General features: G+C 36.9%; 1 protein-coding gene across 2 annotated transcripts in view; it reads right to left on the bottom strand.

Moving 5' to 3' along the window:
• LOC107738687 (cortactin-binding protein 2) overlaps positions 1-16282 on the bottom strand; it is a 51037-nt gene that overhangs the window by 3453 nt on the left and 31302 nt on the right. The window contains exons 5-18 of one of the 2 annotated variants that reach the window (XM_016550477.1): positions 13636-13842; positions 13364-13463; positions 12322-12472; positions 11503-11730; positions 11287-11404; positions 10927-11184; positions 8870-8965; positions 6931-7010; positions 6422-6508; positions 4170-4269; positions 3707-3862; positions 3448-3629; positions 2470-2648; positions 6-211 (exon numbers count right to left, since the gene is read on the bottom strand). In XM_016550477.1, the coding sequence (XP_016405963.1) occupies positions 6-211; positions 2470-2648; positions 3448-3629; positions 3707-3862; positions 4170-4269; positions 6422-6508; positions 6931-7010; positions 8870-8965; positions 10927-11184; positions 11287-11404; positions 11503-11730; positions 12322-12472; positions 13364-13463; positions 13636-13842 (2148 nt within the window). The remainder of the gene's footprint in view (positions 1-5; positions 212-2469; positions 2649-3447; positions 3630-3706; positions 3863-4169; positions 4270-6421; positions 6509-6930; positions 7011-8869; positions 8966-10926; positions 11185-11286; positions 11405-11502; positions 11731-12321; positions 12473-13363; positions 13464-13635; positions 13843-16282) is intronic. The other variant, XM_016550478.1, reaches the window with a different exon arrangement.

Genomic DNA, 16282 nt, shown 5'->3' with positions numbered 1-16282 from the left:
TGTACCTGTTCTGGGCAGCGGGCAGCCCTGCAGCACAGCCTTATTCAGCAGGATATTGAGAGCTGCTTTGACTACCGCCCTCTGACCTGGGCTCAGACCTTTGTTGTTGGGAGACCGTCGTTGGGAGGGAGAGCGTTTGGCTGTTACTCTAGATATAACAGCATCCTCGACCCGTGGAACTATCACTGCGTTCCAAAGCCTCACCAACCACCTAAACACAAAGACACATGGACCAATATTAACAAATAATACTGCCTCTCATAGGAAATAATACAAATATCAATATAATTTAATAAAAAATAAAGTTGAATTCAGTTTAATACAGTTTAAAGTTTCATTCAGATTCATGTAGTGTCAAAATTATAGATTTTTCGATAGTTTCAATACTCATATTCTGCAGTATCGATACAAGGTACCAGCTGCATTCTCTCTTCTCTCCAACAGTGAGTTGACACACACCACACTGTATTTTAATCAAATAGGTATATAGTCGTTTGCACTGTGTGTTTTAGAGCTTTCACTATAATCATTTACAAGTATGCAGCACATGATACTGTGTTTTTAGCATATCAGAGTTTCTGGATTCACAGTAAATGCAGCAAACATGTGCCAGTTATGCTTTATTTTCACATTAGCATAATCTCCAGCAGTGTGAAAAGATGATTACAGCATTTCACTAGATTCGTAATGAAAAGTATTTGTAAACCCTTTTTCACCTAAACTTCCCTGGAGTTTTCCGCCAAAATAATAGCTTGAGGATTTAACTCTAAGTAAGTGTAGCTATTAAGACATAATTATGTTATGTAGTTTTATTACTGTAAAGTAAAATAACTACTTACTATTTGTTATAAAATACAACTAAGTTGTATTACAATAGTAATATATTTATGTCTAATATAAATAATAATAATAATATTAATAATATATAATAATATTTTAGTTAATAGTAGTACCTTCCCCTATTGGGCCTTGAGGAATCTCAGACAACAGTTTCAGTTGATAAGAAAATATTTGATTATGGTCAAAAATATAAATTTTATTTTGCTTAAATGTTTAGGCAATTTTTCCCCATGGTATCAAAAACGTTAACGGTGCCATAGAATGGAAAACTGTATTTACCTTGGCATAGTTGAATAACAAGAGTTCTGTACATGGAAATGACATACCGTGAGCCTCAAACACCATTGTTTCCTCCTTCTTATGTAAATCTCCTGCGTGCAAAAGACCACTGAAAAAGAGGCGAATTCCAACATAACACCGACTGTGACGTTACAGTCGGGATCATTAATGTTTATGCCCCCAAGATTTGCATAACGTATACCAGCCCATGTTCTAGGCCAGCCGGACCGGCACAGCTGAATCATCGATGCAGTGTTGCCAGATATTGCTATTAAAACAAATCCCCCTCCTCCCCCCCTGATATTACAAAAAAATAAACCAAAATTATTAAGAAGCGTTAAACATGGACGCGCATGCAGTTGCCGTACTGTATTAAAGCTTTAATCAGGATAAAACTGTATATTAAAAGCTAACATAAGCAGTAGCATTTACAAATAACAGCATATCTAAAAGTATGAGACAACAACAAACAAAAAACATAGGCCTACCATTAAGATATCTCATCACCTGAGATAGATGCGCACCAGATGCGGTTTAGCCAATCACAACACACTGGGCTAGCTAACCAATCAGAGCCCATCACATATTTCTGAGGGCGGGGCTTCATAAAAGCAGGAAATTATCAACACGTTTCTCAGAGAAGGGACAGAGAGGTGTGGAATAAAGGTCAATTATGTGAAAAATAATGCGTTTTTTTTTTAAACGAAGCATTAACACATGTTAGACTGCACCCCATAAACACAATCAAGCCTCGAAAAAAACCAGCGAACCACCCCTTTAACTTTCTAAAGTGTCAAAAAAAGTGGAAAAGACAGATCCAAAAAACGTTTATAACCGCTGGATCTGGCAACACAGAGGCTGCATCCGCGCCCTCACTCACACTCTCTCTCAAGCCTCGTTCACTCCACCAGCATCTCGCAGCAATCATGTTCATGCCACAGACGCTAAACATTCCTGCAAAATCTCTCAAAATCTGTATCTTCGTCTCATACAGGCTCAAACATATAAGGTTAGATGCCTAATCTCTCCATCGTTCACGCCGGACAGTAGAGATCTGTTTGCTGTGTGAGCTACTGAAATGAGCCGTGCTGTGAAACAGCCAATCAGAGCAGAGCTCAACATTATTATTCATCACCCTTTCAAATAAGGTAATAACAGACCATTTCATTCTAGGGACAAATCCTAGGGTTGTAAATGGACATGTATAACCGTTTCTGGATAATTTTTGCCCTTACCCAAGCCATATACCTTCTATGTAGATATCAGAGAACAATTTAAAATATTGTATCAATGCATTCTATGGCACCTTTAACAAATATTTTTCATTGTGAAAACACTAGATTGACGTACTTGGAAATAGCTTGGGTCTGTTCTGGATTCACAGGGCAGGAGAGGAAGATATAGGGTCCCAACAAGGCCTCCGAGGTCCCCAGACGTGACAGGCAGGCGTTGAGCTGGTGCCACACTGAGCACACCCAAGAAAGCGATTTGTGTACAGGATCATCAGAGGTCCAGCACCGGCCCTGAGTCTGTGCAGCCACAGAGAAACTCAATTGAAGGGATGCAAATCAATATTTTGTTTCAATTGTCACCAAAGGAGTTATTTGGAACAATGTACTGATCAAATAGATGCAAAGCACCACAGAATCTACTTTAGGCTTCATGACAGTTTGTGAAAGATATAACAAGTAGTTGATTTGTAAATTAATTTTTCAATTAATGATGAAGTTATCAGCTTTCTGACCCTCGGAAGAGAAGAAATTGTTGAATAAAGTTGTTCTTTTTGTTTTCTTTGCACACAAAAAGTATTCTTGCAGCTTCATAAAATTACAGTTGAACCACTGATGTCACATGGACTATTTTAACGATGTCCTTGCTACCTTTCTGGGCCTTGAACGTGGTAGTTCGTTGCTGTCTATGTAGAGTCAAAAAGCTCTCAGATTTCAACAAAAATATTTTAATTTGTGTTCTGAAGATGAACGAAGGTCTTACGGGTTTGGAACGACATGAGGGTGAGTAATTACTGACAGAATTTTTTTTTATTTTGGGGTGAACTATCCCTTTAAAAGTTCCAGTCTCCATTGTTTGTAATTAAAACAAAAATAACAGAATTTAAAACGTATTCTTTAACAATTAGATATCGAAGAGAAAAAAATAAAATCGATTTTGTTGTGCAGTCTCAATGTTTATTTGAATGATTCAGCAGTCACATGGTATACTCTGATCTAAACTACACTAAATATACTAAACTATCTCAACCAAATTTAGAGCTGAATGGCTATTCTGGTGGTCTTCCCTGCAGCTCATTAGATAATAAGCAGGGCTGACCTTGTGGAGGAGTTTTCTGCGTAGATGACGTCCCAGCATGCCATTGAGGGGCTCGGTGTCCCAGCGCAGCTGAACCCAGCGGAAGTGCTGCTGTAATCGTAGCTCAGCACCCTGTAGGTGAGGCTTGGCCAGTGTGCCAATCCAAAAACTCCCTTCACGGAAATAGTAAAGTCCATCCTGACCTGCCCATCAGAAAAGAGTTGAACTGAAACACTCTTTCTGGTTCCAGCTCTGCTGCATCTGCAGGGATGAGTCTCACCATGGTTGACGGAGAGGGAATAGACAGATCCGCGGTTCTCCAGGGCCTCGCACAGGTCTCCCAGGAGGTGGCTGAGAGAGTGGGCTCTCTGCAGACCCTCCAAAACCACCACAACACAACGCCCAGCGCTGCCTTCATGCAAAGACACCAGGAACCCTGATACACAACACATAAATATGACATTTACATATTTGCCACATTCACGTCTAGTGCAAGTGCCTCACTTTTACTTTTTTACTTTTCATTTTTAGAAAGTACAGGCCAAAGACATGCAAAATCATCACAGACAGTGTCAGAGAATAATAACTCATCATTTCCAAAGATTTCAGATTCAACACAGGATAAAACATTTTGATCTTGTTTCTAGGGGTCTGCTATCTTCTTCCTCTGCTCCTTTGCCTACATCATCACCTGAGAAATGTGACTCCTTGACAGAGCGCTGCACGATTGAAGAGGCTCTTACCACAGTTGATGAAGATCTCCAGCAGGTGCTCTTTTGATAGACCCTCATCTATCTCCACCCTGACGACATCACAGCCGATCCCCTGGGCCTCCTGTCTGTGCTGCGAACACACACAAAGTCAAGTCAAGTCACCTTTATTTATATAGCGCTTTTAACAATACAGATTGTGCCAAAGCAGCTTTACAGTATCAAAACAGGAAAATAGTGTGTCAATGCAAAAGGACAATAGTAAACACTCAATTTTCAGTTAAAGGCAGTTCATCATTTAATTCAGTGATGTCATCGTCCAGCTCAGTTCAGTTTAAATAGTATCAGTGCAATCACACAGACACAAATACACAACAGGTGCATCATAAACATCATGACTAGTACGGATGGACGCCCACAATAGATGAGACAAACGAGACATACTAATCATCAGTGTTGGGGAAAGTTACTTTTAAAAGTAATGCATTGCAATATTGCGTTACTCCATAAAAAAGTAACTAATTGCGTTACTTAGTTACTTTTTATGGAAAGTAATGTGTTACGTTACTTTTGCGTTACTTTTTAAATCTGGACAGGGCTTGCTTGTTTGTTTTTAAAATAAAAAAGTTCTATTTTTGGCAAATATAAAAGCCTTTTCACACCAAAAGTGAAATGAATAAGCCTCAGGCTGAAGGGAAAGTAAATTTACGTCCGTACAGTAGAATGCAGAAGAAGAAATTTCAACACATTTCAGCAATAAAAAAAGACACACAAATGTTTGTCTAGAGTAATTTTTACTTATTAGTATGCCTTTCATTAGTATGAACTGGATCATCGAAGGTCAGAATATAAATTGGAAAAAAAGTAACTTGCGTTACTTATTTGAAAAAGTAACTCAGATATTCTCTTGTAAATTAAAAAGTAATCCGTTACTTTACTCGTTACTTCAAAAAAAGTAATCTGATTACGTAACTCGCGTTACTTGTAATGCGTTACCCCCAACACTGCTAATCATTCCAAATTCTTTTGAAAGCAGCACATTACTGCAATTTATTCAGAGATTTAGCTCATGTTTAACTTACTTGTTTTTAAATCTGGGACATTCAACATGAAATCAAATCGGACTGTACTTTCTTAATACATCGTCCCACCCTACGTTTCACTCACAAATATCTTACATCATGGAAATAAGATTGTAGATTTTTTTTATACACTACCGTTCAAAAGTTTGGGGTTAGTAAGATTTTTTTATTGTATTAAAAAGAAATCTCTTATGCTCACCAAGGCCGCTTTTATTTGATAGAGAAAACAGTAAAAACAGTAATATTGTGAAATATTATTACAATTTAAAATAACGGTTTTCTATTTTAAAATATTTAAAAATGTAATTTATTCTTGTGATGGATTTTCAGTAGCCATTACTCCAGTCTTCAGTGTCACATGATCCTCCAGAAATCATTCAAATATCGATAATATTGTAATAATATTGATAATAATATTATTTTTAAAATGTGTATAGGTAGTATTTATAAAGTTTTAGCTTTTAGTTTTGGATCTGTTTTTAGTTGTTTTAATACTACAATTGATTGCTTCTGTTGTCCTCATTTGTAAGTCGCTTTGGATAAAAGCAACTGATAAATGACTAAATAAATAAATAAATAAATATTGATTTGCACAGTATTTATTTATTTTTAAATTAGTATCAACATTGAAATTAGTTGCACTACTTTTTTTAATTTTTTTGAAATCGTGATGCTTTTCTTTCAGGATTCTTTGATGAACAGAAAGTTCAAAAGAAAAGCATTTATTTAAATATAAATAAATTAATACATTTATTGAAATGTTTTTTGTAACACTACAAATGTCTTACTGTCACCTTTCATCAATTAAATGCATTCTTGCTGAATACAAATATTAATTTCTTTCCAAAAAAAAAAAGATCTGAATAGACTCTAAATAGAATAGAAAAGATTATAAACTGAATAGTACTGTATGTATTTAATAACATTTACATTTAGACATTTAGCAGACGCTTTTATCCAAAAATCATAAATCATAATGTACATTATGTATGAAACTCTGTTGGATTTAAGCTTTATTGTATTTAGGCCTCCTCATATCTTCAGTGTTAAATGTTAAAACCTCCCCCCCCCAAAAAAAATAAAAGTATGACATTTAAAAGTGATTCTTGACATTTTAAACGAAAAAAATGCATACACTTATTCATGTTTTACATTCCATCCACAGATATAAAACTAATATTTAAAACACTTGATAATAGTTACCTTGATATAATGAGAGATCTGGTTGGCGATGTAATCCTGAAAGCTGCCCTCCAGCCCGTGGAAGATGACATTATGGTACTGTTCCACCTGACCACAAGCAAAAACACAGAGTTCATCAAAATGCACTACCATCAACACTGGTAAATATCATGAACAACAGCACATGCATTATTCATTAAGACCAGCTTAATTTTATAATTCGTGCCAAATATTTTATTTATGCATGCCTTTATGGAGGCTTGATTACTCAAGTGTGTCTTAGAGGGTGGTTTCGTGTCTTAAGTTACTGCTTGTTGCACTGCATGTATCTTCTATTACAACATTTTAGAACACAAATAGTATCAGTTGCCCCAAGGTGCCAAACTGGTGGTGGAGGCTCAAAGAATGTTGTTTTGGTCCCATGGTATTATAAGGCCTTGTTTCTCTCAGCACTCTTTATCCAAACTTTAAAGATCATCCAGAGAAACTCAGACATGCTAAAAACTCTGATGCAGAGTGAGTCAGCGTACCAGGCGGACATAGTTCTGTAGCAGCTGTAGAGGGATCAGGGAGTCGTACGTCATCTCATCCAGAGTGCACTCTGACAGGCCTGACAGAAAGCAAAATCATAGCAGCCATGAGCCGTAACTCAAACCTACACAGTATATCAAAGAGCACACTGAGGCCATGGGAGATCAGGAGATCTGCGTGAAATGGATTTGAGCAAGGGCTACACAGAGTTGTTTTGACGTGCCGTCATGTGAGATGGAATATTCTAGAGCCTGGCTAAACATCAGGGTCATGTGATGAAGGGGAGCACAGCGTGCCTATTCATTAAAGCGTGGAAACCCAAGAGATCTGCTGATTCTTTCTATCACAGAAGAGTATATCTTTCTCCTTTACCAAGAGAATCTCTTACACACAATGTGATACATTTTACAAAATATCTGGCAATACTTTACAATAAGGTTCAATATGTTAATATTAGTTAATGCATTACATATTAGGAACTATAACCAATACTGTTACTCCATTTATTAATCTAATTTAATGTTAATTTCCACATACTCTAAACTACATTTTTTTTTAACACTTGAGGTTGTAATATACAAGTTGAATCATTCGAATGTTTGGGCAAGATTTAGTTTTTTCATAAGAAATAAAACTTTTATTCAGCAAAGATCCATTCAATTATTCAAAAGTGACAGTTTCAAAAAACATTTCAAATAAACGCTGTTCTTTCTTTTTATTCATTAAAGAATATTGAATAAATATATAACAGTTTCCACAGTACTATTAAGCAGCAAAACTGTTTTCAACATTGATAATCATTTCTTAAACACCAAATCAGCATATTAGGGGTTACATTACCATTTAATCATTTATAAGATGCTTTTATCCAGAGCGACTTACAAAAGAGGGTAATAGAAGAAATAAAAACAACAAAAATATTTAAGTGTTGTGACAAGTCCCGGTTAGTCTAACGCAGTATTAAATATTAAATACACAGAATAAAAGGTAGATAGAAAAGAGATAGAATAGATAGAGCTATTGTCAGAGGGTCAAGTTATTATAATTTTTTTTGTAATAATTAAAAAGAAAACAAGTAGATGGAATAAAAAAAAGAATAGAAAACTTTTGCTAAAGAGTTTTTTTTTTTAACTATTATCAATATTGAAATTAGCTCTTCTGCTTTTTTGCTTTTTTTTTTTTTTTTGGAAACCATGATGCTTTTTTTCTGCATTTATTTAAATATAAATAAATTATGACATTTATTTAAATACGTTTTTTGTAACACCATAAATGTCTTACTGTCACCTTTCATCAATTAAATGCATTCTAGCTGAATAAAAATATTAATTCCTTAAAAAAACTGATCCTAAATGGAATAGTACTGTATGTATTTGAATACATTTCATAAATGTATCAATGAATGAAAATAGAAAAGAGACAGAATAGATAGAGCTAGTGTTAGAGGGTCAAGTTATTATTTTTTATAATTAAAAAGATAACAAGTACATAGAATTAAAAAAAATAGAGAAAGAATAGCGTTTATAGGAATAGGGCTTTGTATGATTTTTTGGTTACACTTTATTTTAAGATGTCCTTATTACAGTGTAATTATACATTTAAGTACTGAGTAATGTTAATTAACTACATGTACTTACTATTATAATAACAATTAATTATGCATAATTAATTGTTATTATAATAGTAAGTACATGTAACTGTAACAAGGACACCTTCAAATAAAGTGTTACCGATTTTTTTTAATGTTACCTTAATATGTATCTTATTCTCACCAAGGCTGCATTTATTTCATATTCATTCAAAAATTCAAAGCATTTAAAAATATAGTAAAAGCAATGCAATTTTGAAATATTATTAAATTTAGCAATTTGAGTAGTGAAAGTAGTGTGAATCAGGCCTTAGTTTAAAGAGACTGAATGAAATGGTTACAAAGCCCACCTTTAAGATGTATGGTAATGCGTCGACTCAGACGCTTCCGAACGAGGTCCCAAGGAGACTGAGGCAGCTCCTGCCCTGGCAACCATACAGCATCACCTGAAATACACACGCATAAAGGTAACAGTTTAACTAGAGGATTCAAGAGAGGTACATCGGCTAGATTTATGTGTCCGCCTATGGTGAAAGACACGGATGTGTAATCCTAACTGACATGGGAGCAGTTTTCATCTACAGTAGTACTGTATGTCAAACTTGAGAGCCATGATAAATCAGCTTTTATCCTGCAAATCCTCGTCTCTCTCTCTTTTCTGTCTGTCAGTCTCCTCATGTTTTGTGTAAGGAATAGTAGGTAGTCATCACGTTGCTCTCTGTAGGCCAAATCGCTTCATTTTGACATCTGCTCTTGGTGTTTGGAAACATCTTGTCTTAAGGGAGGAGTTGAGTGTAAACAAAAAAAAAGAAGTGGTGAGAGAAAGAGTGCAAAAGAGAGAGGGAGAAGGCCAGAGGGGTGTGAAAGAGATAGGTGAGAACTTGGCGAAGGCTAGTTTATTTTCAGCAGCCCTGCATGACAACCCTCGGGTCGAGCCAAGCTCAGTTAGGCCTCTATCCCACGTCCTTCCCTACTTGGCCCACTGAGGTGTTGGACGACAGCCAAGACAAGAGCCATTTTAACTTCACGCTCACTAGAGCCAGTGTCAGCATAACTACTGAAGAGCCTACACAAGTAGATAATAGCATGTTTGTGTGGATGTGTGCTGCGTTCTATATTCAGAAGTTTTATACCACAAATCATACTAGTGACAGTTATATTTGATATTTATAACATACTGGGCTTTTTGGTCATCTCTTTTTTCTTGCATCTATGACAACAGCAGTATAAAATCGCTGAGGTGGGGAAATTAAAACTTGAACAGTGACCAGGGGCAATTCAGGAAGTGCTGCAGCTGTTCAGGAGGCTGGGGCCATCTAAGAATAGCCATTGCAAACGTGTCTCTACGCTACAGGATGCATTTCAAAGAAATCATGAAATAATCATGGCTGCTTCTGCACTGTACATCCAAATATGTGAGTGAAAGGGTGAAGAAATGTCTAGGTCATATTTCATGTCAAAATAAATTAATAATAAAAAAATGCTGTTTAGGACCATTAAGATTTTTTTTTTTTTGCATTGTGATATTGCAAATTACCATAAAGCCAAAAAAAAAAAAAAAATGGAACAAATAAATAAATGAAAAACCAGAATGAAAATTATTCTGTTTGGAGACAATAATATAAAATTACTACAGTGATATATACTTAAAATTGTGATTTACAGTTCGAATAATATATATTTCTTTGCATTACAGAAATAAAAATTTGATTTTTTTTTTATGCAAGAGGGGGATACATAAATTATATACACTACCATTCAAAAGATGGGATCAGTGAGTTTTTTTAAGAAATCAATACTTTTAATCAGCAAGGATGCATTCAATTGATCAAAAGTGACAGTAAACACTTTTACATTGTTACAATAAAATTCTATTTTAAATAAAAGCTGTTCTTTTGAAAATTCTATTCATCAAGGAATGCACAACTAGCACAACTGCCCTCTACATTAATAAGAAAATGTTTTGAGCACCAAAATCAGCTCATGTGAAACTGAAGACTAGTAATGACGCAGTAATGGCTGCTGGAAATTCAGCTCGGTCATCTAAGAAATAAATTACATTTGAAAATATATTACAATAGAAAACTTTTATTTTTAATTTTAATAATATTTCAGTATATTACAATTTGTTTCTGTATTGTTGATCAAATAAATGCAGCCTTAGTCAGCATAAGAGACTCCTTTCAAACAAAAAATCTAATTAACCTCTGACTTTTAAATAGTAGTGAATTTACATTTTCTTTTGGTTTTGAGGTGAATTTTCATGAGATATTTGTATTATTATTAATTAAACACAACACATAACACCTAAAGCTATGGAGAGAATCAAGTTAAATTGAAGCAAATTCATCTTAATTTCTAGGCAAGTAGCTAGCTACATTGTAAGATGTACAGTAGATGTGTTTACCTATAACTACAGAGGCCATGCTGTTAGAAGAGAGCCCCAAAGTGTCTGCCCTGCCCAGAGCTTCCTCCAGTTCCCAGCTCCCACAAATTAGCTGGAGGTGACTGGTCAGCAGATGACTCAAGCTTCCTGTTAGTTCTTCCCAGCTAGTATGGCGCTGAATTGTAACTTTGCCAACAGCGCAGCCATCCTCTAGGAGATCCACAGGGCAAAGACGCTCTGGTGAGCTCATGAGCACCTGTACAACCACTATGTACCAGTCTAAAATAGTGTAGAAATCAAAAGTTGAATGTTAAGGCAGGGGTCAATTATCAAGTTAACTATCACATTTGTACAAAGCTCCATCGCTCAAACTATACTTACCCAGGTTCTCTAGTAGGTCTTTGCAGTCATCCGTGGCAACATCATGTATGGTGCGATTGCATTTATCCCTCATCTCCATGTCCTGTTGACTGTGGTTACACAAAACCTCCAGGCATTTCTGTAAACCAGGAGATACATAAGCATGCAAGGCACCATCTGTGTTTATCAGTCTCCTCTAACTCTTGTTTTCTGTGTACTCATCATCAAACATGTCACCTTGTAGCCCCTGGATGCAGCAATATGGGCAGCAGTCCAGCCATCCTGGTTACTGTGGTTGAGAATTTGACTGGCCTTGGTTATGCCAGGGTGTTGGAGCTCCTGGTTGGGGCCTGAAGGAGATGCAGGGAGACCCAGGTCTGGTTCAGGAGATGGGTGGTGTAGCAGGAGCTTCAGAGGGCCCACATGACCTGAATTAATTGCAGCGTGCAGAGCTGTGCAGTTGTCCTGTGAACAAAAAACACTTAAGTTTAAGGGGTAAACAGGTAGAAAAAAAGGGTCTTTTTGAGGAAATCCAATAATTGTGCAATAAAAAAATAAAAAAAATCATATGAAAATAGATGTAATTATTTATGTAATTATTATTATTCATATTAGAATGCATGTTTTTGTATTTATTTGCAGTACTGTTATTTATATTATTTTTTTAAATTCCACAAACATACTAATCTACCAATACACACACACTTACAATAAAGCAGATCACAAAAATATTAAAAACTGCACAAATAGATGAACCAACCAGCAAATAAAAATGGCATTAATATAGACATTTAGAATTTCCCAGGATATTTTGGGTTATGTTAAGCCCAGTAAATTAGAGAAAACTGAGAAAACATCTAGGGCATAATTAAGTGTTTCTAAAACAGGCACCGTGATTACATTCTGAGCAACACACAGACAGTGAAATACCCACGCTCAACTGTTAAGGTAACCATGGAGATGAAAAGAGGGGCAGTATTTCCTAAAGTGTTCAGGAACGCAGAATGTAATTGACATTTGTGTGACACTGGTGTCAGTGCGGATCTAAAAACTCACAGTCGTGACATGTGAACAGTCCGCTCCTGCGTCTAGCAAGACTTTCACACACTCCACATGTCCCTGTTCACAGGCCAGGTACAGAGGGGTCATTCCCTGCGAACACTCCCTCTCCAAATCAGCTCCACATTTCACAAGAGCTCTCACACACCTACCAATGACAGAGCAGATATCATTGCATAGAGAAACACATCAGAGACATGAAATTGCGCAAACCCTGGTCACAACTGGGCAGCGCTAAATACATGTCCAAAAGAGATCCAAAACATTTTGTCATTTGGATACTCAATCCACATACTGAGGTAGTCACAAGCGCATATGAGTACATCACATTTTATTTTAAATGCTAATCCTTCTTGATGCATACCACCTACTCACCTGTCAGTTATTTAATGCGCTAAAGCAAGGTTTTTATACAAGCCTGTAACATGCGGCTTTAAAAGAACAGTCCCATACAAAAATCTGGTCCACTTTATATTAGGTGGCCTTAACAACTATGTACTAACATCAAAAAAATAAGTACAATGTACTTATTGTGTTCTTATTGTATTGCAAAAAACTTTTGCTGCTATTGAGGTGGGATACGGGTAAGGTTAGGGACAGGTTTGGTGGTTTGGGTAGGTTTAAGGGATGGGTCAACAGTGTAGTTATAAATGTAATTACAGAAATGAATTACAGATGTAATTACATGCAGGTTTTTTTAAAAATATAAGTACAATGTAAAAACATGTATGTACACAATATGTGCATTGCATCAAATATTAATTTCAATGTAAGTGCATAGTAGTTAAGGCCACCTAATATAAAGTGGGACCAAAAATCCCCTAAAAATGCACAAGAGATTAAAATTTGCAAGTATACTTGGAAAAAAAGTGACAACTTTTTGTAAAACTCAATCTATCTCACCTGACAACTTATGATCAGATCACCTGATATGATGCTAATAACAGTGCAATATGAGGCGCAAACTGTCTGTTCTTGAAAACAAAATAAAAGACTTAAAATGGCACAAAAGCGAGGGAATTGAGAAGAGAGGACTCACCCATGGTGACCATTTTCAGCAGCGGCATGTAACGGCGTAAATCCTGTTTCATCAACAGCATCAGCAGATGCCCCTGAAGCCAGCAGAAAATTTAAGCAGTCTAAAAAAATAGACATTAAAACATTATTTACATATTATAAATATATATACAGTATAGTAATTCTAGATCTATAGAAAAACAATCACTGGATAATGTCTCATGCAAAACTTATGCAAAGTAAGAAAATTTAAATTATTTCATGCATAGAAATGCTAATCTGCACAGCACGTACCTGTGTGTCCATTAAGAGCAGCAGAGATCAAGGCAGAGGTTAATTCATGTTGATGGTGATGAATATCCAATAGTGGATCTTGGTTAAGCAGCATAGACAATAAAGTGACATTTCCCTGGGAAGCAGCTTGGAGGAGAAGGGTTTGCCCGTCATCCAGGGGGACGGGGTCACCGCAGGTTAGCGAGGGGACTATGGAGGGACACCAGCCTGGGAGGGTTCAAGCAACAGCAGTAACTAGTGAGGCAGGGTGCTTGTATTGTGTCAAAATGTGTTCTCTGATCCAAAACATTACCCAGAAGAACGACTCCATTTGTCATTCAGAAATAATTTAAGGCCACTGCCACTAGCGCAGTGCTGACTGAGCAGTTGGCTAGAGCAGTGCTGATTGGGGAGAACGGAGGTGCGCTCACTCTTGCCCAGGGCCAGTAAGATTGCAACTCAAGGCTGGCAGTCATGCATATGCTCTGGAACAGAGTAATATCGCGTCCACATCGCAGGCTTTGCGATTAGGAAATCGCAACGTCTCAAATCGCGATTTCGATTCGATTTCGATTAATCGCACAGCCCTAACTGAGACAACTATTTTGTAGTTCAGCAACCAAATTCCTCTCCAGAGAGATGAACACACAAAAATTTGTGTTCTAAAGGAAATGCAAGTAAGCCAAATTCAGTCAAAACAAAGGGTATATGTTCATGTGATGTACACATTTTGGCACAACATTGGAAATGTATTATTCTAAAGAGTGTATCTACAATTCACACCCTCTCTCCTAGTAATCAGATCCTTTTTCAAATGCTAGTCAACTTCATCTGTTTTTGGATCAGGTTAAAACCAAAGAGTCAAATAAAAGACAAAACTCAGCCAGATAAATTAAATCAGGCAGCAGGCAGTTTATGGTACATTAATCAAAGTCACGCATCACAGATTGTGTCAGTCAAACTAAAACATTCTAAACATAAAGCAGATTGTGTGAGACACGTCAATTAGACAGCATTAGAAAGATGGAAACTACAGCAGAGAAACAGATGAATTTTGACAAAGCACAGGGAATACTACTGGCTAATTGGTACCTATGAAAACAGAATTCAAATGAGTGTGGATGTAACTAGTCTAGTATCTGATTGCTAATGCTAGGGCATGTTTATAAATAGCTTTGTCTCTAGGGATTCTCTATGTTTATCTCGGTTAGTGGAGGGAGTTGAAGTGAGAGAGATAGGCTGTTTCATTGAAGTTCAGTGGAAAGCATAAGATTATTGGTTCTTTTCTGGATTAAAATGGGTGGCAGAAAGAGCAGAGGAGCATCAGAGAACTGCCATGGCTGAGTGGCTGCAGAGAGAGGGAGAAAAGTGCTAATTTTTAGCATTTAGCGATGACAGCTAGCTACCGACATCTCTCAGAGCTGCCCTGTGGATTAGTCTCTAGTGACAATGAAGAGGAAGACTTGCAGGAATACTTGCTCTGCTTTCACTGGCGTTACAATTGTCTTTCTCTGGTGCTCTCAGAGAGCTATGAAGAGGCCTACAGAGACAGGGTGGTATTTCAAAATGTGAGAGAACTCTAAAGCTTCTGACACTGTTTCCAAGGGGAAAATCTAACTGCAGTTGGAGCTGTCTCATACTTTTGGCTTACATACCAATGCATGACTCTACCTAACTGACATCTTTGTCAAAGCTTTTTTGGAGCTACCCTGCTGAAAAGACCAGCATATGTTGTGTTTTTTTATGTTGGTCATCAGCGTTGGATGTACTGATGTACTTTACAAGAAAGACCATGCTGTTTGAGCAGCCACCAGCTAGACTAACAACAAATTGGCACTAACCAGCCAGATCAGCAAGGACATTCCTGTTAATCTATGCTGGCCTTTATGGAAGGTATCGTTTTATTCTAAAAGGGTGTCCATTTCTGCACATCGAGGGCAACTGTCCTGTAGAGTTTAGCTCCAACCCCAATCAAATACACCTGAACCAGCTAACCAAGGTCTTCAGGAACACTGCAAATTTCCAGAAAGGTGTGTTGGAGCCAGGCCCGGCTCCAGAATCAAATCACTGAGGGTGCTTCTTAAATTAGTGAGGGTGCTCTAACCTTATTATATATATATATTAAGTCCGTAATTGGCTACATTGCTCAATGCAGCAAAAACACATTCAAACAGAAATCGGTCTCCAGTGCGCAAACCATAATGCACTGCCCTGGATAGTTTGCCAAATCTGCAATAAAATGCCATTATTACAGCTTTAACTGAGGGTGCTATTGATTTCGTTTGAGGGTGCATAGCACCCCTGTAGAACCGGGCCTGGTTGGAGCTAAATTTTGCAGGACATTGACCCTCCAGGAGCAGGGTTAGACAACTATGCTCTAAGATATGAATTTACAGTTCTCAAAGACATCAACAGTATAATTCAGATGTAGAAGTGCATACTGTTGTGGAGAATAAATGCAGGCAGGCATATTTAGGAATATTTAAGTACAAGATCTTGACAAATACAATTATATTGGGTTAGCTGTCTAGGAACATCTTTGAAAGAATGGCATTAAACATTAAAAATGCAGAGAATGACACCACATTCACAGGTTTCAAGTTTCTCTACAGCCGGTAAAACAAAGAAACAGATGGTGGCATGGACACGGTGGAGTGGTTAATATAAG

The sequence above is a fragment of the Sinocyclocheilus rhinocerous genome, unplaced genomic scaffold (genome assembly GCF_001515625.1).
Source record: "Sinocyclocheilus rhinocerous isolate Xijiao unplaced genomic scaffold, SAMN03320098_v1.1 scaffold1938, whole genome shotgun sequence".
In the NCBI taxonomy this organism is placed as follows: domain Eukaryota; kingdom Metazoa; phylum Chordata; class Actinopteri; order Cypriniformes; family Cyprinidae; genus Sinocyclocheilus; species Sinocyclocheilus rhinocerous.
The sequence above is the reverse complement of the archived record's forward strand: the minus strand, read 5'-3'. Positions and strand labels throughout refer to the sequence as shown.